This window comes from Triticum urartu, chromosome 2A (genome assembly GCF_056163025.1).
Source record: "Triticum urartu cultivar PI428250 chromosome 2A, HENAU_Tu73, whole genome shotgun sequence".
Classification (NCBI taxonomy): Eukaryota; Viridiplantae; Streptophyta; class Magnoliopsida; order Poales; family Poaceae; genus Triticum; species Triticum urartu.
The window spans coordinates 87,481,628-87,508,314 of NC_141874.1; the positions used below are offsets into that span (position 1 = coordinate 87,481,628).

Here is a 26,687-nt window from a genome sequence, read left to right on the forward strand (position 1 = left end):
TGCGGTGGCGGAGCGGAAGTTATTGGTTTTTTCTGGGTTTTTTTGGTATTTATAGGAATTTTTCGCGTTGAATTCACGTCAAGGTGGTCCACGGGGGAGCGAAAAGCTTGGTAGGAGCACCCCCAAGCTTGTCTCTTCCTCATGAGTCTTGTGATCCTTCCTCGAAGCTTCGAGGGTCTCTTTTTGTTCATAAAAAATCACCGTAAATTTTCGATCCATTCCGAGAACTTCTATTTCTGCACAAAAAAGAACACCATGTTAGTTTTGCTGAAAATAGCGTCAACCCGGGTTAGTTCCATTCAAATCCTACCAAAATCATATAAAATTATTCTAAACATGGCATTAATACTCCATAAATTATAGATAACTTGAGATGTATCAAAGGGGGTAATCATAAGTGAGTTGCTTTTTCAAGTAAGAACAACACCCAAGCACCGGTCCACCAACATATCAAATTATCAAAGTAGCGAATGCAAATCAACTAAACATGATGAAAGTGACTAGATTAAACTCCCATGTGTCCTCGAGAACACTTTGCTTTATATAAGAGAACTTTCAGGCTTGTCCTTTGCTATAAAAAGGATTGAGCCACCTTGCTGCACCCTTGCTACTATTGCTACTTGTTACCAATTATCTTGTTACAAAACTATCTATCACTGTTACTTACAGCACTTGTAGAGAATAACTTACTGAAAACCGCTTATCATTTCATTATGCTCCTCATTGGGTTCGACACTCTTACTTATCAAAAGGAGTACGATTGATCCGCTATACTTGTGGGTCATCAACGACACCGGCCTAGACCCAATGGACGGTGTAATGTCAAGGCAAGATTGGCTCGCCCTCTACAAGGGTGATGATGATGATGAATAGTTAGTTTTAAGATTAAGTTTTTGTTTAAGTTAGTTGTTTAATTTTGGTTGTCAAGACAATGCATCCAATTAGGTTGTTTAAATCAAAACTAGATTGAACTTATGCAAATTTGGTTTCTACTTCATTAATTAAGGAGTTCGGTTAGGTCTGACCAAAAGTTAGTAGAGTAAAAATCCTCAACCAAGCTTTATTCGGCCGGATCCTCCTCTGTTTTATATAGGATCGATTAGAATTGGGGTCGGTGGAAGGAGTACCAACGGCAGGAAAATCTAGCAAGGATTGGTGCATTAGGCATGGGCACCTTGGTCAACAAGCGAAGACGACACGTGATATATGTCTACTAGTCATGTGGGAGGTGCTACGACGTATTGCTGACGAGTGCAAAGTGTGCAAGCAAGCGGGCGTCCCTCAAAGAGAGCTCAAGGCACTTGGGAAGGATAAGGAGTCCAGTCAGCGTGTACTTGGGTGGAGTGGGCGAGGCATACATTGCTAATATCACGTAAACTCAATTGTGGAATACGAGGCGTCTACGGTGATCTCGTAAAATCTCAAGATAATATGCCGGCTCAGTCTTTCGAATATGGTCATAGAGGTAGGGTGTGCGTGTATGCATTCATAGGAGTGAGTGTATGCATGTATATATGAGCGCTTGCATCTATACTATGTTCAAAAAAAATTGTGATGGTGTTCTTTCCCTTTTTTCTACTCCCTCCGTCCCAAAATAAATGTGTCAACTTTTTATTAAACTTAAGACATTTATTTTAAGACAAAGAGAATATATTACACGATAAGCACACTCTGCGTATTCGATAAAAAACGTATTTTACTTCGTCGGCGTCGCATTTGATTCCGTAGTTCCTTGTAGATTGGGAAAAGGGCGGAGTTGTATGCTGAGTCACTTCGTGTTGAGTTGGATGGCCAAAATTGAGCTAACGGTGTGTACGTATCCGATCATGCAACGTCGCTAGATCCGTCTTACGTTAGACACTGCACTCGTTACGTCGCTAAATCTGGCAACTGCTTGCCTTTGGATCGGGATACAGTTAAGGAAGCCGAAAAGGCCACTGCGCGGCTTCAAAGGTCAGCTGGAAGGTTCCTGAGCACGCCTCGGATTTGTTCCGGTCACGTGTGGCGGTCCTTTTATAAGCCACACAAGGGCCCTCGTCAACGAAGCACCCACGCACGACGGCAACCAACCGAACCAACGCGAGATTCACAAGCTCCCGTAATACGCGAACGCGAGACGATCGATCCCCGATCGGTTCCTTTTGGGTCAGATCAGCGGCGATACATGGCGCACGGGCAGGAGTCGTCGACGCAGGCCGCCGCCGGTGGCGCCGTGCCGCTCTGCGCGAACGGCTATGGGTTCTACGGGAGCGAGGCGACCAAGGGCATGTGCTCAAAGTGCTACCGCGACCACCTCAAGGAGCCCTGCTTCAGTGCTCCCCCTAACCTAATTTCGGAGGGGTATTTTTATCCTCGCGAATTTGTTTTTTTCCTGGTCCGCCGCAGTCCAGATCCAAGCTCTGTCTAGCCCTATATAACCCAAACCGTATACATACAGTACCCTGGTCCGGAAAAAAACATCACACGACCCAACGTCCACGTAAGGCCTGCCGAATCCAATCATTCACGCGAGCAGCTCCATCAATCTCGCGGGCATTGACGCAGCTCCATAAGTCACCTAGTAGATCTCCAGCGGCGGCTATCTCGTCGCTGGCGATCTCGTCGGACAGCGGGCGCGACAACATCGTGAATCTCCAACGAGCGCGCACAGGTACCGCATCCCGCGTCCCCCCTCTAGTCTCGCTCGCGGCAACATCGAACGAACTGCCGCCGCCAGTGGTAGTGGTTAACCTAGCGGGGCGGGTAACCATGCTACCCGGCGGCGCATGCGATCGTGGATCTTATTCCGGTAGTGCTGCTCCTCGTGATCTGGGTTCACGTAGCGTCGGTTGCCGTCGGCTGTGCGCACCACCGGTATCGTTATTTGATGTGGCGGCTAACCTAGGTATCCGGCGGCAGAGGTAATCACAGATCAAGCTAGCTTTTGAGATCGTGCAGTTCCTCGCGATTGAAAGTGATCACGACGTGTGTCGTGGCCATCTTCCTTACTAAGTTGGGCAGATCAGAACAGCCTCGGTTGCGGTTGTTTACATAACATCCGTGATCGTGTGCTATGTGTTTTACATTTCATCATTGATAATGTTTGCACATGTGATGATACATAATATTGATTGTAGGAAATGGCGGACAAGGAGTTAACTGGTATCATGGTAGACATGGAGTTTGGAGAACTGATGAAAGACTGGATAGAAGATTGGTCAGATGATGAAAATTCAGATCGTGAAGATCGGTCAGAGAATGGGAACGAATGGGACTATCTTAATGTGAGTGGCATTGTCATCTTGTAATTTTTTGGTGGCATCCGACAACATTAAATCTTTGTGTTGAAAATTTATAGATCGATGAGCTTAATGATGATCAGGAAAACAACTCGGAGCTCTCGAATGAAGATTACATTAGTCAGGTACGTAAGTGAAAATTTTTGTTGACATGCAAATTGAATTTCTTCTGAAATATTATATGATAAGTAATTATGTATTTGTGTTGTATTTTTCAGTTCATTTCCGACTGTCATAATGCGTACGACTATTACGGTGAATCCGACGCGGAGACAGGCCTTAACGACGAATCATGCACCTGGTTCTGGGGAGTCCGAGTCATCGGTCATCATGAGTGAGGTATGTGTGTAATCAATGTTCTATGGAAGTAAGTAATGCTAAACCTTAGAAATCTGTTTTCATGGCTGTGGTTTGATTGTGTAGGTGACACAAGATGATGGGGCAAAGAATGTCCAAGATACTGTCAGTGCAGATGATAAGAGGGATATGTTAATGCAGATAATGGAAATGACCTTTACGTCTCACGATGCTGCATATGATTTCTACAACAGCTATGCTAGAGATAATGGTTTCAGCATTAGAAAGAATAAGACCGGGTATAGCAAAACAGAGTCACGTCATATGCGTTATAGGCGGTTTGTTTGTTCAAGACAAGGGAAACGTGACAGCAAGTTGCTAACCGAGGAACGACACAGCCGTAGGCTCAGAGCCGAGACACGCTGCTTTTGCGAAGCGCACCTGACCGTCAAGCTTGACCAAAAGCGTGGGGTTTGGTATGTTGAAAGTTTTGAGGACAAGCATAGCCATATGTTGGCAGGACCAGACGAGGTACCTTTTCTTTGGTCCCACAGAAAAATCAAAGAGTACCAGAAGCATGAGCTAATGTCCATGGGAGCTGCAAGGATTAGAATTCACGACATGATGGATTGCTTCATCAGCAAACATGTATGGTACGGCGGTGTTGGTTTTACCAGGCGTGAAATATACAACCTTTGCGTCAAGGAGAAGAGGAAGCTGCTTTCAAAAGGTGATGCTGCCACAGCCATAGGCATCATGGCCAGTAGGAAACAGATGGATCCTAGCTTCTTTTTCGAGTACAGGCTAGATAAGGAAGGACATTTGAATAGGATGTTCTGGTGCGACTCCCAGTCTCGTCATGACTATGAGGACTTCGGCGACGTGCTTGTATTTGACAGCACGTACAAGATGAACCGCTATGGTATGCCATCCATACCTTTTGTTGGTCTTAACAATCACTGGAAGACCATTGTTTTTGGTTGTGCCATAGTTTCGGACGAGACCGATGAGACATACGTGTGGCTTCTGCAGACTTTTTTGAGGTCCATGTGTCAAAAGATGCCTAAGAGTGTTATCACAGACGCCGACGCTGCGATGATCAAGGCAATTCGCGAAGTCTTGCCAGACGTGTGGCACCGTATATGTACGTGGCACATAGAGAAAAATATGAAGATTCACCTCAGTCACAAGTCCTTGAAGGAGTTCCGAACTCTTCTGTACTACAGCACGTCCACGACAACGTTTGAGGAGAGATGGCACGCATTTTCCAAAAGATGGTAGTCGGAAAAAACTGTAACATGGTTGAGGCGGATGTATAAGAAGAGGAGACTGTGGGCCGCGGCATATCTAACTGAGGGGTTTTGGCTTGGCATGAAAATCAACCAGCGGAGTGAAAGCCTGAACTCATGCCTTCACCTCCACCTAGACGGTGAAATGACCCTGGTGGATATGATTTTGCACTATGAGAACGCCGTTGTGTGTATCCGTGAAAACGAGGCGCGAGATGACTGCACGGCCTCACAGAGTTTACCGGTGCCAGTTACTAGCTCGAGGGAACTTGAGAAAGCTGCTTCTCACGTCTTCACTCCAGCAAACTTCTATATGTTGCAAGATGATCTTAGAAAAATTGACGGCATGGAGATTGTAGAAATTAAGCTGGGAGATGGATCACAGCAGTACATCGTGGCCTGGAAGAATAACCAGAAGCGCCGTTTTTAGGTGGAGTATACACCAGTAAATTCCGCAGAAACTATAAGGTGCAGCTGCAGAAGAATGATTCGAAAGGGTCTACCTTGCAAGCACATATTCCATGTACTGAAGCACTTGAACATATCTGAAATACCAAAGTGTTTAGTTCTTATTCGGTTCACGAAAGAAGCAAGGTTGGGACTGCCCGCGAGGCGCACAAGCGATCTGTTGGGATTTGGTTGGACTGGGGCCGGGGAAAGAATGAAATATAGCCAGGTCAGTGTGTTAGCGTCTGAAGCTATGCATGCGGCATGCAAACACCCTGCTTTGTGGGATCAGTTACAGGAGAGTTTGAAGGCTGTGATAGCTAAGAGTCATGAGTATGATCTGCTATAGGAAAATTTGTTGAAGCAAACAAATGACATCAGTAAGTGTGCAGTTGAATATGTGGACGATGGTGAAGGCAACATGATTGAGGTTAAAGATCCTATGAAAGTGTCAAGCAAAGGTGCAACAAAGGCAGATGAGAGCCGCCCTGTCTCGAAAAATGGTAGACCACTCTCTTTTGATGAGTTGAAAACCGGGTGCGGCGCTTGCAAATTGGTAGGACACACTAGACGTAGCAAGAAATGCAAACAAAATCAGAAGTAAGTGTTTGTATGCATTGTGGATTATTAAAGTTTGTATCATTCATTAACTTAGCTTGTCTTCTATCAGGTGCAGAAAAGTGGAGAAGGAACAATAGTAGAACACTTGCTTCAATTATTTACTATGTTAATCGGCCGGCTCATACTTCGGCTAAGGTAGCTGTAGGCGCTTGTGTTTCTTTGGTTTGGAGGCTTTGGCCCCGTGATTGTATCCTTAGTGTATTAGCAGACGAGATCCCAGTCTTTGTTTAAATAAAGTAAGATGTTTCCCTGTAAACAAAAATCAAAAAAATTCTTTACTGTGTAATGACCGGGGCTGTGTAATGACCGGGGCGGGAGGTAGAAAGAATATTATTGTACATTTCCCCTGCCCACGTCCTAAATGCCATTAAATAAGTAACTGTACCACTCTCCTCCCCACCACACACTCACCCACCTCCCACGGGCGCTGGTTCGAACTCCCCTCTTATCCCCACCTACAGTAGATCGAGAATACCCTCGCCGGCGACCGCTCCAGCCGCCTCCATGGAGAGAAGCCTCGGCTGGCAGAGAGCGATGATGGACCTCGCCGGCGATGACGAGGGGTGGCGCGCGCAGTTGACGGAGGTGTGCGGCTGGTTCCCCAGCACGGAGATGTTGGTCAACCACGCGCGTGGCCTTGTCAAAGTCCTCACCGACGCCGAGAGGAAGCGCGCCTTCCCCTACGGCCGCGGCGTCCCGCCGGCTGTCCTAATCGTGTGGGCAATGCGAGAGGCCACGCTGAGCAACTCCCCTGTTCAGCGTGCAAGGTGGTGGATGTACTGCTCCACCACCATGACGCTGCGGCCAGATTTAGCACGCGTTGCCTCGAGGGCGGACCGCGTCGACGTCGAGCTCGCTGTCCCTGCGCCCGTCAGCCCGGACTACCAGGTCCGCCATGTGTCGAAGCCAGTGCTGCCGTTGGACCATGAGAAGGACGTTGTGCAGATGGTAGCGCCGGTCGCCGTCGAGGGTGGCTAGACAATGCCCATCGACGTCGAGCTCCTTCCCCTCCTCCCTGGCATAGTGAAGGTGGAAGAAGAGGAGGTGGCTCAGGATCAGGTGGCGCAGCTGTCCAACAGAATGGTGGTCAAGAAGAAGGCTTCTCCGTCTGTGGTGCGCCGCTCACGCCGCCTCAAATTTCTGAAGAAGTGAAGATGGGCACATTTGCTGAAGGAGGAGGAAGCTGCTGATTATCTTAAGTTCGGTATGCTGTTATATCTTTCAGCATATAAGTTAACATTATTTTGGGTTTGATGTTGGTTAGGTATGCTTTTATATGTAAGCATATAAGTTATGCAATCGCTACGGTTTGATCGGGTTCTTTGTGGCTGAAGAACTGAATATCTACTGCTCACCCTAAGTGCCAAGTTCAGTTAAATTTCTGAATATTGAATATGTATTGTTGCTTTGCTTCAGTGTTGCATGGAAGCTGCTAGATGTTGCTCCTATGTTGCAACAAGACAATGAACTAGTCTGCTACATAAATCAGTAGTGTTGCTAGGTGATGTGCCCATGTGCATCAGATACCAAATATAGAACATGCCAAAAGTGCATTGTCTGTCAAATATAGGACATGCCAAAAGTGCATTGTCTGCCAAATATAGAACATGCCAAAAGTGCACTGTCTATCAATCATGATGGCCCCATGTTATTTATGATGCAATCTCTGTTACACTTTGCCCATAAACTGAATAGCAAATAATTTAGCATCATTTCATCATGTCAATTACAATGATGTCAATAACTTTATGAACAATCTACTTGCTAATTATGACAGCAATCATAATGGCAAGCAGGCCAAGATACAGAAGACCTCCAAATCCTAAAATCCTATCCCTATAGAGCAATATCTCCTTGTGCATCTTAACCATTGACCTCTTTTCTTTCTCATTCCTTTTAATTTCAGCTTCATATTCTGTAATCTTTGTCTCCAGTTTCTTGTTCTTCATGGCAAGATACTTAATGACTGACTTTGCTTTGCTATCCCACTCCCCATCAGCCCATTCAACATACTCAGAAGTGATATCATCCTAAATAAATCATGAGCAATTCAAGTCATTTTATAACTGAACTTGTCGCTGCAAGCGTTAAACACTGAACTTTTTTGCAGCTTGACCGCAATAGCAGTACTAGTTTGAAGATCATGCTCAGTAGACTAACCTCAAACACACATCCCCTGAGTGCGCTGCCAAAATTGTCTGCATCTATGCAGACACAGCCACTAGGAGTTTCCTGATGACCACATAGATGGAGCTTGTCATGGCCACAGGTGATGAATTATGGGCGATAATGCTGGGATGTAAAGAACAACGGTAAAGAACCTACCTTTTTGCCACCAAAGTGTAGGACTAAAGAAACCCTAGCCGTGGGTTCTCCCGGCCTGCCGCCGCCCACGAAACCCCCGTCCCCTGTTCCACTCGATCCGCCGCCGCTGCCTCCTGTGCCACTGAATCCGGCCCACCTGCTTGCAGGACCCAGGGTTCGACCTAACTTGCGGTCGCCACTGCTCTTCTTGCCGCAGCCGCCGCCACCCGACGCCCAGCTCGCTGTCATGCTTTCGCCGTCGAGATTTGGAGGCGCAAATAGAGAGGGAGGGCTAGGGATTTGGAACTGGAAACGAGAAAAGGGGAAAGATCGATGTGAACCTGGCAAAATGGGCTGGTGTAGCGCTGCCGGGAAGATAGCCCACCTGTGGGGCCCCTCACGTGGTTAGATGGGCCGTGCCTGGCATTATGGTGAGTACAGAAAAAGTTAATTATACATATAATAAAAAAACGACGGGTTTGTAAAACAAACTAGAAAAACATGATGCCTGATAACACGCGATAGAGCCAACGAGCTGACATGACTAATTTTGATGAGTGTAATATTACATTTTGGCTCGATATATTTACTTATCTACCATGACTACTTTTCATAATAATGTGATGAGGGGGAATTACTAGGAGATTATGCAAGATGATGACATGCAGATAGCTAAGGCAGAATGCTAAGCTTGGTAGAGTTTAAAAAAAGTTAAGATTGTGAAAATTTTAATATGAAACTTACGAGAGCAGTTGAAGAGAAAAATAGACTATTATAAAAAATTGGAGAAGGAGAAAAATATTAAGCAAGAACACTTGATAAGTGAAGCCGTGAAAAATACAATTATAAAAAATTGGAGAACGAGAAAAATATTAAGCAAGAACAATTGATAAATGAAGCCAAAATTTATTGGTATGACCAAATTGTCTTCTTCGAGCGAATTTTATGACCGAATTGTCTTGTACGAGCGAATTGTCTGACAGACACATACACATGCATGTGCCCTGTTTATTACATAAAAATTATAGAACCCCTAAGATAATCATGCCGTCAAAACCTTCGACCGGACTAAATTCAAACCACTAAAACTTCAATCTTGCATGCCCCATGAATTCTTCAGGCGCCTTTTCCTTGCGATTTCGCGAATTTTGTTCTTCACACACTCCATCGAGTTTGAAGGTGACATAATCAACTCTGCGATGAAACGTCTTCTCCTTGCGTCAACGATGGCCTGCAAAAAATGACATAAAGGTTACATGAACCGAAGTTGCTACACCACCATAGTAGCTAGTCTACAAACGAAAATAACATCATACCTGTGTAAATTTGCGGGTGATTCGGTCCCCGTCCCAATGTTCTAGACATTCTGTGACAAAAAGGCCACAAGAGTTCCTGGTACATATGCAAACATTAGCGGTGGGCAATACAAACATGTGTGTTGTTGTTTGATTGTGCATGATGTCCTATTAACTCACCCATCCTCTTGCTGGGGTATGTCATACTCCTTGATAGGCCACGTACTTACGTCCGAATATTTCCCTGGTGTAATAAGATTTGCGTGACGCATATCGTTTGCTATAGCCATTCGCTATAAAGAGGATAGTGTTAAAGAACAATCATAAACAATATGTAAGAGCAATGGTACAAATGTTGGTTACATTACCAGTGCTTTAACAGTCCTTTCAGTCAGGTCCAGAGGATAGAGCGAATCGAGAACTTGGAATTCTTTCTTGATCATGTGCATGACCATGGTCATCCAGTGGCTATTGTCGATATTCAACGCGATATAAGTCTACAGTGCAAAAAATCATTACAGATCGAAAGAAAAACTTGATGAACTATCATGTAGTGATGAATGACAAACATTACGTACCTTATCACGCATAGTATACTCTTTGGTGACTTTATTAACTGCTCCAGCTTTGGTCAGAGCACTATCCATGTTGCAGCTCGATGGCAATGGATCGTCATGTGCGATAGCACAATCTACAAGGAATTTGGACCTCCACGCTGGACAGAGGTAATGATCATGACCAACACACAGCTCCAAATGTCCCATATAAGCATCAATAACCTGCATAGAATATCAGCGCATTACATGTTGAAAGTTGAGACATAGATTATTGAGCATTTTAAAAACAGGACATGCAAGTAGTACTTACATCGTCCGACAGCCATCTATGAGCTAGTACCGGTAGAATCCTTTTGGAAGTCAAAGTTATGCCACGCCCTTCACTGTAGTAAATTTTTTTGTTCTTGTTCTTCTCAGTGCTAGCAGCTAACTCGACAAATGAAATAGCTGCATCAATTATTTCCGGCGTCAACTCATCTGCCACAACCTCCGGCACATTATTGTTCGAAAATAGAGCTGCATGAAATAATATGAACGTCAACAATGGTGATCCTATGCATTGGTAGTAAATAAAAAAATTAAGAATGTTAGTTACGATACCTCTAGTAGCAGTACTAGTACCAGAGGTTCTCTGACCACGGCTGGTACGCCTGCCGGGCTTGTCAAGTGCGTAGGGGGATTCAAATTTCTTGGGAACGGTCCGCTTTCGCTTACCGGACATAACCTCCTCATCCTTATCGATTGTTACACCCTTTTTTCCATTCGCCTTAGCCATGAACTTGCTGACTGGACAAATGTCTATGTCCGATGAAGGTGCTAGAGTATAAGTACCAACCACCCAAGGGTTTTCCGGTGTACCCCCACATACATCATTACGCTTAACAGGTGAAGCTTCCTTGTGTCCATTCATCTTCGGTGGGGGTTTTTGTTTGGCAAACTAAATCGTGTGAACATTTCTGGATGTAAAAAAATTAAATGAGAAAATTATAGACAGAAAGATAAATACATAGTACCTTAGGAACGGTTTTATGGTCGGGAAGCACTATATCAGGCTGCGTCATGTCAATGATCGGCTGTCCATCACTGTCCATGTCTTCCTTGTACACGAATTCCTTCTTTTCATATGGACCATTCTTGAACGAATCCACTTCGTCCGGATCATTCTCCGCGGATGGCACGGCGGCAGCCGGCTTGTACATGACACCTGCTTTGTTCAACTTCTCCAACAACCTCTGCAATAGAAATATAAACTTAGTAATGGTAGCATGGTTTAAAACAGCAAACATACTGTAAACTATAAAGTTTGGGTGTGATACCTCAGCAACTTGATCAGAGATTTGCCTCATCTGGGTGTGTATGAAGTCCATGCATCGCTTCATTAGAAGCTCCATCAAATCTTCTGACAATGCGGCTGTCGTCGACTTCTTTGCGTTTCCAGTTGCAGGCTTGGTTTTTGGCTTCATGGTAGGCGCATTATTTGGGATGTTGGGCTCCTGAGCCCTATACTCCTGGGTGATATTATTTTCGATCTGCATGCGATATTGAAGTACATGTGATGAATAAAAAATAAATAGTATTAAGTTACAAAACATTTAAGAAAGACGAAACATAATGACTTACCCTTACGTTATCACGGCCGCGCCCATTATCATAGTCGAACCTATCTCTCCTAGTGGCTGCACCTTCTGTCCAGTTCCTCATAAGAGGTTGTATGGACAAGTTGGGATTATAGGCGCATTCGCCTTCGACCGGTTGCACCTTCTCCCAGTACAAATACTACAAAAAATATAAGGATTTAGAGTTAGTAATACATCACATAAAATTGCAATGATATGATAATTGACGTTATGCAACAGGTCTCATATGTGTACCTGCAACAAAGCCAAATTGCCTTTCGGCCATTGGAGGAGGTGTTTGCCTTTCTTCACTATGCGAAGGCAATCAAGGAGAACACGCATGGTGAAGGCATTCCAGTTAATCTTTAAAATACGTTTCACATCTTCGACCAAAGCGTAGTACTGCTTTGGCACAATCTTGCTCGACATGGGAGCAATAATTGTTCCTAACAGGACAAGCACTACTTTGCGAAGGAAATCGTCATCGGTGGCTTTACTTTTAATTATGTCCTCAATGAGATTATCTATCACTATGTTTTCTGATGTCTTACTGAGAAATTGTGGCGGCACCCGCTCCTTCGTGTCCTCGCCTTCTTCAGTCAGAATTTCTGAAGCGGACAGTCCTTGGTTCTCGAGGTTAAAGATGCACTCGACGTCGACCGCACCGAGAGTCACCTCCCCAACCTGCTCTTGTATAATGAACCTGCCCGTGCTGGCCTGAAAATTCTCAATCATATACCTAATCAGCAGGGTACGCATCTTAATAGATGGTATCTGCAGCATGCTGCGCAATGATGTATCAGCCACTCTAGTGCGTTGACCGCTCAATAGATCTGCAATAAGCTTGCACCATTTCTCAACTGCGCATACTATTTCTCCATTCAGCTCGTCCATCCTGTTGAAAGAAAATATATAACTTCGTGACATTAGCTAACACTAAAGCAAAAATAACAATAGGCATGCAAAAATATAAAACTTTCTGGCAGTAGCTAACACTAATGCAAAAATAACACTAATGGAAATACAAAACTATCACCATGTATACTGCAACATGCAACCAAGTGTGTGCTGACATGAGGTAATAAAAAAATAACTACAATTGGTAATTGAATTTACTTGCATCTGATCAAGTTCTTTGAGTATCATATAAATTATATAATCAATAAATTTAATATGGTAAACTGTTACTAATTCGTCTGGTTGTCTTACTAACAGGGTGACAAATTGTTCAGCTGTAAATAAACTAGAGTCTATAGCAATGGTACCTATTTGAGGTTCATCAACATCTAATGTTAATAACTCTTTATTGTTCTATGTGCACAACAATATAATTGGATCGTGTGACAAAAATATAATTGGATCTTGTGACAAAAAATGTATTGCATCATGCTTCTCGAGAAACAACATCTTATTCTACCATGCTATGAACGAACCAAAGAATGTTTTCATCTACGCCATCTGGTCAGAACGCATCTAGTCGAGTTCATACTAGTTGAAAATATGTGGTAAACCTAAGTCCATCAAAGCAACAAGACAGAGGAAGTAGCTTGCTATGAAGGCGCGAGGGAAGGAGGACAATTTACTTGATCGGTCGATGAAGATGAAAGAAGTCGGCGATGCGTTCTCGACGTAGTTCGTCGAGGTCGGCCTGCACGTGCGGACGACCTTGATCTTCTCGGGGTTTTTGTGGCGTGTGGGATGCGGCGGACGGAGCTGTCGACGCCTCGCCGGCAGGAGTCGATCTAGTCGACGACATGTGCGAGGATGAAGAGATTATATACGAGGTCGACGCCTAGGTCGTCGTAACTTCCCTGTGGCCAATCTCGCGATCTATATTTTCCTCCCTTGAAGCGAGGCTGAACGTGCTCCTCAATCGTAGGATTAGGAACATATGGATTAGCACGATCCAAGAATTGTGTAATAGAACGGCAACTACTCCCGTGATCGACGTGCGTGTGATCGACGTGCATGGAAAGCGCAGCGTTGTGGGCTCCACAATATGGATCCGACACTTATTTGCGGTCTGGGCCGGCCCACCTACCTTTATTGTTTCTTCCCTCAAAATAAATATCATTGGTTCATCCCTAAAAAAAACTCTTTGTGACACGTATTAGTTATTGTATACTTGTATATGTTCAACAATATTTATAGTATCTCTATCATTTCTACAATATTATACATGCATCGAGTGTCAGAAATGAACGATAGTTTTCATGCATGCATGCCATGGTCATCGTAGGTTACAGATTAAGTTTGGGATCATTTCGTGAGATCGTAGGTTACGCATAAACCACTTTCAGACCTGCCCTCCGGCAGACCCGAATGGTCCTGCTTGTACATGGTGCATGTGGAAGCATGCATGAGATGACCCCAACTTTTGGGAGCTTGTGGGCTTGGCCAATGTGGTCCCCCAAGCAAGGTGTGCATGAATTCGGACACAAAACGCACGTTGCGTCATGTGGGGGCAGTGTTGTAGGGTTTTGTCGCCAGAAAACCCTAGAAATTGCACCGAGTGTCGCAAATGAACGATACTTGTCACGATGCAAGCCATGGTCATCGTAGGGTATGCATGAAGTTTGGGATCATTTGGTGGGACCGTCAAGGAAAACAAATTTCAGACCTGACCTCCGGCAGACCCGAATGGTCCTGCTTGTACATGGTGCATGTGGAAGCATGCATGAGATGACTCCAACTTTTGGGAGCTTGTGGGCTTGGCCAATGTGGTCCCCCAGGCAAGGTGTGCATGAATTCGGACACAAAATGCACGTTGCGTCACGTGGGGGCAGTGTTGTAGGGTTTTGTCGCCGGAAAACCCTACAAAATGCATCGAGTGTCGCAAATGAACGATACTTGTCACGCATGCATGCCATGGTCATCATAGGGTATGCATGAAGTTTGGGACCATATGGTGGGACCATCAAGGAAAACCAATTTCAGACCTGATCTCCGGCAGACCCGAATGGTCCTGCTTGTACATAGTGCATGTCGGGGCATGCATGAGATGACCCCAACTTTTGGGAGCATGTGAGCATGGCCAATGTGCCCCCCCAGGAAAGGTGTGCACGAGTTCGGACACAAAACACACGTTGCGTCACGTGGGGGCAGTGTTGTAGGGTTTTGTCGCCGGAAAAACCCTAGAAAATGCATCGAGTTTTGGAAATGAACGATACTCGTCATGCATGCTTGCCATGGTCATCCTAGGGTGTGCATACAGTTTGGTCTGAATTGGTGAGACCGAGAAGATAAACCTGCTCCTAGTACATCGTGCATGTGGAGGTATGCATGCGACTGTCCCAACTACATTTGATTTAATAATATTTCAAGTATCAAACAAAAAATAAAATTTATAATTTGGAATGAAGAATTGAAATAATGAAGAAGTGCAATAGAACATAACATATTATCTTACATTTTGGAAATATTTCGAATAAAAAGAAGAGAACAAATATTAGAATGAAGAAGTGAAATAAAACAGAACATTTTATCTTACAAACTAAAAATATTTCAAAAATAATAAAGATAAGAAATATTAGAATTAACAATTAAAATAGAACACACCATTTTAGTTTATATTTCGTAAATATTATCAATATACAAAAGAGAACGAATAAATGAAATAAAACACAACAGAATTTGGCATATTTTTTAAATTTTAGTAAACACTTTTAGAAATAATATAGAAAAAAGAGATTTCATTTTAAATATTAGAAATATAAACAAGAAAATATAAAACATATCAGCGCGCGGGTAAGGCTGCCCTGGGCCAGCCCGCCCGAATTGGGCCCAAGGCGGAGCCGCGCGCGGCACATCGCAGCGCACAGCCGTTGGGTGGTGGGAGTTTAGTCCCACCTCGCCAAGCGAGGGAGCGCCGCACCAGTTTATATACCCGGCTGCGACTCCCCTCACAAGCTCCTATCAGTTGCAGGCAGTACATTGCCTAACTCTCGTCCCCTCTGACCCGTGGGGCCTACTAGCAGCAGAGATATTCTGCACCACGGGCCTGCATCCTGGCCCATGCACCGCAGGGTTCCTAGTCGTATGCAGGCCGTGGACTATGAATTCTCCTGCTCTGGTAGGTGGGCACTTTTTTTTGGCATATTTCCATGTGTATTGATCTTCAAAGCACACACTAAATTATACACATGCTCACTTGCATTCAATACACAATTTTTTTGTGCATACATGACAAGTTAATGTTTTGACCTTCAAGTCATCTAATAAATTTTACACATGCTCACTTACATGTAATACACATGGATATTAGTTGGATTTCAACAAAAATGAGGCCGTGGTGTATGAATTCTACTACCACATGCATGCCATGGTCATGGTACGGTGTGCAAAAAGTTTGGGATCTTTTCGTGGGACCGTCAAGGAAAACCTCTTCCAAACTTGCCCTCCGGCAGACCCGAATGGTCCGGCTTGTACATGGTGCATGTGGGGGCATGCATGAGATGACCCCAACTTTTGGGAGCATGTGAGCATGGCCAATGTGCCCCCTCCCCAGGCAAGGTGTGCACGAGTTCGGACACAAAACACACGTTGCGTCACGCCGCGGCAGTGTTCTAGGGTTTTATCAGCACAAAACGCCTACAAGATGCATAGAGTGTCGGAAATGAACGGTAGTCGCCAGGCATGCTTGCTATGGTCATCGTAGGGTGTGCATAAAAGTTTGGTATCAATTGGTGAGACCAAGAAGAAGAACCTGCTTGTAGTACATGGTGCAAGTGGAGGCATACATGCGATTCTCCCAACTATATTTGATTTAATAATATTTCAAGTATGAAACAGAAAATAAAATTTATAATTAGGAAAGACAACCATGAAAAGTGAAATATGAGAGAACATTATATCATACATTATTTAAATTTATAACTGTCAGAACAAAGAAAAGAGGAGAATATAGAAAACAGAAGAAAAAATTTGAATGAATAAGTGCAATAAAAGACAACATATTATCTTACATTTTGGAAATATTTCAAATATAAAGTAGAGAACAAATATTAGAATGAAGAAGTGAAATAAAACAGAACATTTTATCTTACAAACTAAAAATATTTAAAAAATAATAAATATAAGAAATATTGGAATGAAGAATTGAATTAAGACACAACATTTTAGTTCATATTTCATAAATATTATCAATATACAAAAGAGTACGAACAAATGAAATAAAACACAACAGAAATTGGCATATTTTTTTAAATTTTAGTAAACACTGTTAGAAATAATATAGAAAAAAGAGACTTTATTTTAAATATTACAAATATAAACAAGAAAAGAAACAAAGAAAATATAAAATGTATCAACGAGCGGAGTAAGGCTGCCCTGGGCCAGCCCGCCCGAATTGGGCCCAAGGCGGAGCCGCGCAGGGCACATCGCAGCGCATAGCTGTTGGGTGGTGGGAGTTTAGTCCCACCTCACCAAGCGAGGGAGCGCCGCACCGGTTTATATACCCTGCTGCGACTCCCCTCCCAAGCTCCTATCTATTGCAGGCAGTACATTGCCTAACTCTTGTCCCCTTTGCCCCGTGGGGCCTACTAGCAGCAGAGATATTCTGCACCACGGGCCTTGCATCCTGGCCCATGCACCGCAGGGTTCCTAGTCGTATGCAGACCGTGGAGTATGAATTCTCCTGCTCTGGTAGGTGGGCACTTTTTTTGGCATATTGCCATTGTGTATTGATTTGATCTTGAAATCACACACTAAATTATACACATGCTCACTTGCGTTCAATACACATATTTTTTGCATATATGACAAGTTAATGTTTTGACCTTCAAGTCATCCAATAATTTTTTTGAATTTGTTTGAATTTTTTCTTAATTTATAATGCCTTCTAGACTGACTGGTCAAAACATCGGTCTATACCTCAGGGGGGCATTGTAAAATATTCTTTTTCAAAATTTTCTTTCATAGCCATGATTGGAACATGTGGGTCACCATGTTCAATAAAGTTTGTGTGATTTGGAGGTGGTGGGAAAAATCACATTTTTTCAAAAACTGGCTTAAGTTAGACCAAATGGCCCCTCCGGAATGCGGTCATTTTTTCGACCACCTCCAAATGACCTCAGCTTTGGCACACATGATCTATTGCACAGACAAAGGTGGGTTTCCAAGGTTTTATATTATTTTGAATTTTTTATTAATTTATAATGCCCTCTAGACTGACTGGTCAAAACATCGGTCTATACCTCAGGGGGGCATTCTAAAATATTCTTTTTCAAAATTTTCTTTCATAGCCATGATTGGCACATGTGGGTCACCATGTTCAAGAAAGTTTGTGTGATTTGGAGGTGGTGGGAAAAATCACATTTTTTCAAAAACTGGCTTAAGTGACCAAATGGCCCCTCCGGAATGTGGTCATTTTTTCGACCACCTTCAAATGACCTCAACTTTGGCACACAAGATCTATTGAACAAAAAAAGGTGGGTTTCCAAGGTTTTATATTTTTTGAATTTTTTATTAATTTATAATGCCCTCTAGACTGACTGGACAAAACATCGGTCTATACCTCAGGGGGGCATTGTAAAATATTCTTTTTAAAATTTTTCTTTCATAGCCATGATTGGCACATGTGGGTCACCATGTTCAAGAAAGTTTGTGTGATTTGGAGGTCGTGAGAAAATCACATTTTTTTCAAAAGCTGGCTTAAGTTAGACCAAATGGCCCCTCCGGAATGCGGTCATTTTTTCGGCCACCTCCAAATGACCTCAACTTTGGCACACATGATTTATTGCACAAACAAAGGTGGGTTTCCAAGGTTTTATATTTGTTTGAATTTTTTATTAATTTATAATGCCCTCTAGACTGACTGGTCAAAACATCGGTCTATACCTCAGGGGGGCATTGTAAAATATTCTTTTTCAAAATTTTCTTTCATAGCCATGATTGGCACATGTGGGTCACCATGTTCAAGAAAGGTTGTGTGATTTGGAGGTGGTGGGAAAAATCACATTTTTTCAAAAACTGGCTTAAGTTTGACCAAATGGCCCCTCCGGAATGCGGTCATCTTTTCGACCACCTCCAAATGACCTCAACTTTGGCACACATGATCTATTGCACAAACAAAGGTGGGTTTCCAAGGTTTTATATCTGTTTGAATTTTTATTAGTTTATAATGCCCTCTAGACTGACTGGTCAAAACATCGGTCTATACCTCAGGGGGCATTGTAAAATATTCTTTTTCAAAATTTTCTTTCATAGCCATGATTGGCACATGTGGGTCACCATGTTCAAGAAAGTTTATGTGATTTGGAGGTGGTGGGAAAAATCACATTTTTTCAAAAACTGGCTTGAGTTAACCAAATGGCCCCTCCGGAATGCGGTCATTTTTTCGACCACCTCCAAATGACCTCAACTTTGGCAAACATGATCTATTGCACAAACAAAGGTGGGTTTCCAAGGTTTTATATTTTTTGAATTTTTTATTAATTTATAATGCCCTCTAGACTGACTGGTCAAAACATCGGTCTATACCTCAGGGGGGCATTGTAAAATATTCTTTTTCAAAATTTTCTTTCATATCCATGATTGGCACATGTGGGTCACCATGTTCAAGAAAGGTTGTGTGATTTGGAGGTGGTGGGAAAAATCACATTTTTTCAAAAACTGGCTTAAGTTAGACCAAATGGCCCCTCCGGAATGCGGTCATCTTTTCGACCACCTCCAAATGACCTCAACTTTGGCACACATGATCTATTGCACAAACAAAGGTGGGTTTCCAAGGTTTTATATTTGTTTGAATTTTTTTATTAATTTATAATGCCCTCTAGACTGACTGGTCAAAACATCGGTCTATACCTCAGGGGGGCATTGTAAAATATTCTTTTTCAAAATTTTCTTTCATAGCCATGATTGGCACATGTGGGTCACCATGTTCAATAAAGTTTGTGTGATTTGGAGGTGGTGGGAAAAATCACATTTTTTCAAAAACTGGCTTAAGTGACCAAATGGCCCCTCCGGAATGCGGTCATTTTTTTCGACCACTTCCAAATGACCTCAACTTTGGCATACATGATCTATTGCACAAACAAAGGTGGGTTTCCAAGGTTTTATATTTTTTGAATTTTTTATTAATTTATAATGCCCTCTAGACTGACTGGTCAAAACATCGGTCTATACCTCAGGGGGGCATTGTAAAATATTCTTTTTCAAAATTTTCTTTCATATCCATGATTGGCACATGTGGGTCACCATGTTCAATAAAGGTTGTGTGATTTGGAGGTGGTGGGAAAAATCACATTTTTTTCAAAAACTGGCTTAAGTTAGACCAAATGGCCCCTCCGGAATGCGGTCATCTTTTCGACCACCTCCAAATGACCTCAACTTTGGCACACATGATCTATTGCACAAACAAAGGTGGGTTTCCAAGGTTTTATATTTGTTTGAATTTTTTATTAATTTATAATGCCCTCTAGACTGACTGGTCAAAACATCGGTCTATACCTCAGGGGGGCATTGTAAAATATTCTTTTTCAAAATTTTCTTTCATAGCCATGATTGGCACATGTGGGTCACAATGTTCAAGAAAGTTTGTGTGATTTGGAGGTGGTGGGAAAAATCACATTTTTTCAAAAACTGGCTTGAGTTAACCAAATGGCCCCTCCGGAATGCGGTCATTTTTTCGACCACCTCCAAATGACCTCAACTTTGGCAAACATGATATATTGCACAAACAAAGGTGGGTTTCCAAGGTTTTATATTTTTTTGAATTTTGTATTAATTTATAATGCCCTCTAGACTGACTGGTCAAAACATCGGTCTATACCTCAGGGGGGCATTGTAAAATATTCTTTTTCAAAATTTTCTTTCATAGCCATGATTGGCACATGTGGGTCACCATGTTCAAGAAAGTTTGTGTGATTTGAAGGTGGTGGGAAAAATCACATTTTTTCAAAAACTGGCTTAAGTTGGACCAAATGGCCCCTCCGGAATGCGGTCATTTTTTCGACTACCTCCAAATGACCTCAACTTTGGCACACATGATCTATTGCACAAACAAAGGTGGGTTTCCAAGGTTTTATATTTGTTTGAATTTTTTATTAGTTTATAATGCCCTCTACACTGACTGGTCAAAACATCGGTCTATACCTCAGGGGGCATTGTAAAATATTCTTTTTCAAAATTTTCTTTCATATCCATGATTGGCACATGTGGGTCACCATGTTCAAGAAAGTTTGTGTGATTTGGAGGTGGTGGGAAAATCACATTTTTCAAAAATTGGCTTAAGTAGACCAAATGGCCCCTCCGGAATGCGGTCATTTTTTCGACCACCTCCAAATGACCTCAACTTTGGCACACATGATCTATTGCACAAACAAAGGTGGGTTTACAAGGTTTTATATTTTTTGAATTTTTTATTAATTTATAATGCCCTCTAGACTGACTGATCAAAACATCGGTCTATACCTCAGGGGGGCATTGCAAAATATTCTTTCTATATTTTTGAATTTTTTTGAATTTGTAATGCCCTCTTATATTTGTTTACTTTTTTACTGCCCTCTTATTTTTTTGAATTTTTTATTTATAAAGCTAGGATTCCAAGATGGCTAGGATGGCCCATGCTTTTCCTTTGGTTTATTTTTTCCTTTTCCTTCACTTTACATAAAAATTACCTGAGCACTCCAAAAATAACATAAAAATTACATGACCCCTCAAATAATAACATACCAAAAATTCAAAAGGTATTTTTATCAAACACATCTTTTTTAATATTTATAATTTCTTTTCTTATAAATAAGTGACATTTTCAAAATTCTAATAAGTAGGGTAATATAACTTTATTACAAAATAAAGTAGATCTTATTTCAAATTCCTTTTTTTGCACACATTATTTTTAACTAGTATTACATTACTCTTCAAAATTAAATTTAATTCCTTCACACTTTGATGATGGAATATTTGCTCTCTAATTGCAACATAGGTTCAAATGATGGAACATTTGATCTTTTTGCTTATTCAAATTATGCGTTGATGGAATGTGTGAGGATGAACAATTATCAGTAACTTTACTAAACCCCATGTACTATAATTCATGACAGCCATTTTGGAACATTGCCACATTCAATATTTGGTATAATTGGCACATGGGCACAGCATGTTGCACTTGCCCACAACATAGACAAGTGTTGCAGCATGTCTCAAGCAACACTGAAGCGCCATTTGTGATCATTGCACCATCGAAACAACAACTAAACATGAAGGAAGCATTCACCACCAATAAAGTTAAGGCCACACATATATAGATAGCATTCTAGGTTACCACCATAGGTAGCAGGCAGTTCACAACAGATCCAGTTCAAACACACATTACATTACATTACATTAATATAGCAAGTTTTCAAGCAGTTCAGACCCAGATGCAGCTTTCCAAAAGTAAAACATCATCAAATATACTGATGATGAGTATGGCTTCCAGCTTCCGATGATCAGCATGATGTACGACTAGAGGTCAGGGTTTCTCAGGACCTTCAGGAGGGCAGAATGCTGACCAATGATCTTGTAGTCATGACTGGAGATCGATGTAGCCCGGCAATGTTCCATCAGATGCTCCAATAACCCAGACCTGGGCTTGGGCTTGCTGCAGTAGGGGCACCGGTACTTTTCATTCCTCCAGTTGTAGTACTTAGAAGGTCCTTGGACCCTGATCTTCAACACCTCCTTCTCTTTAAAGGACTCGACGTTCCCCTCGACCACATCATCTCCAGATTCATACTGCACACATTAATGACTAACATTAATACATTATGCATTCAAAAACTATAAACACATAATACTAACTCAATGAAGAAATAACATTTCAACTAGGCCTTACCTCGTACGGCTCATCTTCATCAGACTCATATGGGTAGAACCCAGTCTTGTCCCACTTCCTCTTGTTTCCCAGAAGATCCTCCTCATGCTGCTATATTGTCAAACAAGCACATCAATTACAATGAGTCAAATTGCAGTTCACAGAATGTCATTACAAACAAAATAGTGAATGTGAACCACATTGGTATGTTGCAAGTGACCAAATGATTTCCTTATAAATATAGAATCTAAGCAATCAATCAACAGATAAATGATGTCCTTCATAAATGCTAATGAAAATGCAAGCTGGATTCTTGACATTCCCTGGATTAACCCACACTTTTCTTTTGAGGGAATTCCCCCCCACACTACTTAATGGAAACATATAGTATATTTTGTTGCTAGGATCCTGCCTTGGAATGTTTACTTCACACTTTACATATAGTATATACTAATTACAGAAGCAAACTACAAATTTTAATATGCACAAATTACTGTTTTTGGGATAATGCAGCAAAGCTACTACACATATTAACATAATGCAGTAGTTAATTAGGTACAACTTCAACTATAAATGCATACATCTTCAACAAACATCTAAAATTTCATTACTTACCTAAACAACAACAAATTATACTATAGATGAATCTTGTGTCATCTAAATCAATTCATTGGCACATCTTAATTAATGCATTCCAAATCAAATATGTTTCCATCCAGTATCATTGAACCACAGATCAAATCAAATAATCATAAATGTCAGCAGCATTGAACTACAGATCTAATAATTATATGACATCTATCTGACCTTAAATTCCACCTTAAATAAGGTATTCATCCTCATACTAATTAAATTCTAACAAGAAAAAATTCAACTACTAATCTAATAAGCATCTGAAAAAACCCCAAGATGCTTTTATCTCTGAAGCAACGGCATTGCAGAGGATGTTCAATGCTGTCAATATCTCTGAAGCAACGACAAAATTTCACTACTAACCCAAAGTAAATAAGCATAGACTGCCCCTTCCCCTCGACCACGCTTCCCCTCTCCTTCAGAAGCCCCAATCCAGCACAAAAAAATCCAGCCCTTGAGAAGCTCTTTTTGATTAATATGACAACACCCAGTACATGAGCACATCATTCACTATATTTACAACCAAACTAATGCACCATCTAATCACCTCACGTAGACAATTTCCAAAAACACAAGGCCATGCACAACTCATCTCATAGCCTTTGCCTGACAGGCATCAATCAAGCATCAAATAACTGCAACTATGACAACATGCATCAATCAAGTATCTAAGAATTGCAACTATGACAGCCATAATCCCTAGAACTAAGCATCCATTTAATTAATCATCAAGCCAAAGAACTAAAGCAGGCACCAACCCAAACCAATACAGAAGTATATATTTGACTCCAAACACCTAAAGATTTGCAAAAATTCCACTACTAATCTAATAAGCATCTAAAAAAACACCATCCCTCAATCTGGCTACTTCTAACCTAATCTAATAATCATATGTGGTCCACCATTCTTGCACGAATCAAATACAGAAAAACCCTAATGCAGAGAAACCCTACCTCCAACAAATCTAACCAAACAAAGTTCTGGCCACAAACCCTACAATCTAAAAACTACCAACTAAAAGTTAGCCGCAGATACCTTATGCTCCGCTTCCTCCTCGCTGGAGCCGGCCTCCACCTTCTCCACCTCGTGCACCTCGACAGAGCCCGCCCCCACCTTCTGCGCCTCGCCAGAGCCCGCCTCCACCTTCTGCGCCTCGCCGGAGTTCGCCAGAGCGGGCGCATCTGGCTGGACCGCGCCGTTGCGGCCCGCCCCCGCCTTCTCCAGATCTCCAGCGGAGGGAGCACCGCGCTGGACGCCGGCACGCCCCCTCACAAAGGTGCCCGCAGCGACCTGCCGCGTCTGCTCCACCAGATCTGCGCCCCAATCGGGGTGCTCGCCTCCTGCGTCCTCCATGGCGATGGAGAGGATGCGGTGAGGGAGACGAGGAGGTTGGAGAGGAGAGGGAGTTGGGAGTGGAGAGTGGAGAGAGGGAGACGATGCGGCGGGGGGAAATGGTGGGCGATGCGGCCGGAGGTGGTTGTCGTCCACATTTATATGATGGGACAGTTTTGGCAACTACCCGTGACACGTGTTGCCCCACGCGCGGGCGGCTTCACGCATGCACGAAAGGCCGCCGTATACAAACAAATACGTATACGGACAGGCATACGTATACGGCCGGGCATACGATCTAACCGGGCCCGTACGGGCCTCCCAAGGCTCCTCGACGGCTATACGCGGGGGCAACAAAGACGATCGTGCCCCTCGTTATGAACCGTTTTTGGTTCATCCTGGCCGTCGATGTGTTTTTCCACCCCGCGTTCAGCCCAGGGGGAGCACCGGAGCAGAAACGCACCTCAAGTCCACAGATGTGGCTACCCCCGCTGTCGAGGGGAAGATCAATGCCGACGACCTTGTCCTCGCCTTCAAGACGTCGGTGAGCCTGCAGGACTCTGCCGCTGCGGCACCGTCGGCGGAGGCAGCAACGAAGAAGGCGGCGCCAACCAGGTGCATGGCATGCAAGAAGAAGGTGGGGCTGCTGGGGTTCGCTTGCCGTTGCGGTGGCACCTTCTGCTCGCTGCACCGGTATGTGGACGGGCACGCGTGCGGCTTCGACTACAAGAAGGTCGGCCGGGAGCAGATCGCGTAGCAGAACCCTCTCGTCGCGCCGTCTAAGCTCCACAACAAGATTTGAAGGCAGGAGGAGTTGAAAAACATCTTCAAGCACTAGCTCGATATAAGTTGAAGAAGGTCGATCTTATCTTTGTTGTTCATAGCGACGTATTCGTACAAATTGATGTAACTGGGCACCATCATGTTACTCAGATTAATAATATCCATGTTTTCAAAAAAAGATTAATAATATCCATGTAGCATTACGGAAATATTCTTTTATGCCAAAGTGCAAGGTTGTTGAGTGTACTTCATTGGACACTCGCAAACAAGACCTTTGCCAAGTGTACCGATGACAAAACTCAGTGAAAGAAAGACACTCAGCAAACAGGTATGTTGTCGAGTACCAAACGGACAACACCCAACAAAGTAGGGTTTTCCTAAAATACTCGGCAAACAATTATAAATCAATAAAATGCATATGTTTATTTGAATTTAGATTGGAGTTGGATTTTGAAGAACAAACTCTTTAAATATTATTTGATAAATAGCAAGAAATGCAATTCATGTCTTAAAATTAGTAACCGGTTCCAAAAAAATGTCAAAATTTGGCATTAGTAACACAATGTAATGTGTTCCACGTCGGGAAAATTAGGGTTGTTTTAGATATTATCATTTCGCTATGTATAAGCAATTAATAGCTAACAGATATACTCCCTCCGTTTCTAAATATAAGTCTTTCTAGAGATTTCAATATGGACTATATACGGATGTATATAGACGTAGTTTAGAATGTAGATTCACTCATTTTCTTCGTATGCAGTCTATATTGGAATCTCTAAAAAGACTTATATTTAAGAACAGAGGGAGTAATTTAAATTCTAACCGCAAGTGTATGAAAAAGTTAGCACATTCGGTTTCACCTATTTGTGTTCTTGAGTCAACGTTTAGGCCTTATATACAAGAAAAGAAGAAGAATTGTGAACATGAGGCTGCCAAGACTCAACCCGACCACGGAGCTCAGTCACGGAGGACGAAAATAATTTGAGGTGGGGCAGACTCTAAAGCATACAAAAGTTTGATGGAATCTAGACTGAAGATTGGGGGGGATTTGTGATGAGTTGTTTGAGTTGGACAAATTTAGAACACAAAGATGCAGAAAATATAAAAAATCATATATCACATTTTGCCTCTGAAAACATCTCCCCCTTCTTGTCCATGACCAGCAACAACCTGTATTGGAGCTTATAGGTTTTTAAATCTGAAAATTGCAAATGATGTCTCAAAACTCCCTCTGTTCCATAACGTAGTGCGTATAAATTTTCTGAAAAGTCAAACTAAGATGTATCCAGATATGCATTTGGTATTTAAATGCATATATTTTTGTCTATATACATGGTCAAAGTTTGTAGTGTTAGATTTAAAAAAAAAATTATACGCACTACATTATGGAATGGAGGGAGTATGAAACATGGCAGGGCGCTATGATATGATCCCTAGAGG

The 26,687-nt window shown here is 42.5% G+C and overlaps 2 protein-coding genes and 1 pseudogene across 2 annotated transcripts; 2 read left to right on the forward strand and 1 right to left on the reverse strand.

Moving 5' to 3' along the window:
* Positions 1 to 2,164: 2,164 nt before the first annotated feature.
* LOC125541084 (zinc finger A20 and AN1 domain-containing stress-associated protein 7-like) lies at positions 2,165 to 25,221 on the forward strand. Its single transcript, XM_087539655.1, has 3 exons — positions 2,165 to 2,301; positions 6,972 to 6,976; positions 24,941 to 25,221. The coding sequence occupies exons 1-3, from the start codon at positions 2,165 to 2,167 to the stop codon at positions 25,219 to 25,221; spliced, it is 423 nt and encodes a 140-aa protein (XP_087395781.1).
* LOC147983970 (protein FAR1-RELATED SEQUENCE 9-like) lies at positions 4,947 to 5,736 on the forward strand (annotated as a pseudogene).
* Positions 22,067 to 24,639, reverse strand: LOC147983971 (uncharacterized). Its single transcript, XM_087539654.1, has 3 exons — positions 24,168 to 24,639; positions 22,521 to 22,607; positions 22,067 to 22,420 (listed from the first exon to the last, which is right to left on the reverse strand). Exons 1-3 carry the CDS (start codon positions 24,483 to 24,485, stop codon positions 22,151 to 22,153), a joined length of 675 nt encoding a protein of 224 aa, XP_087395780.1. The 5' UTR covers positions 24,486 to 24,639; the 3' UTR covers positions 22,067 to 22,150.
* Positions 25,222 to 26,687: the final 1,466 nt, after the last annotated feature.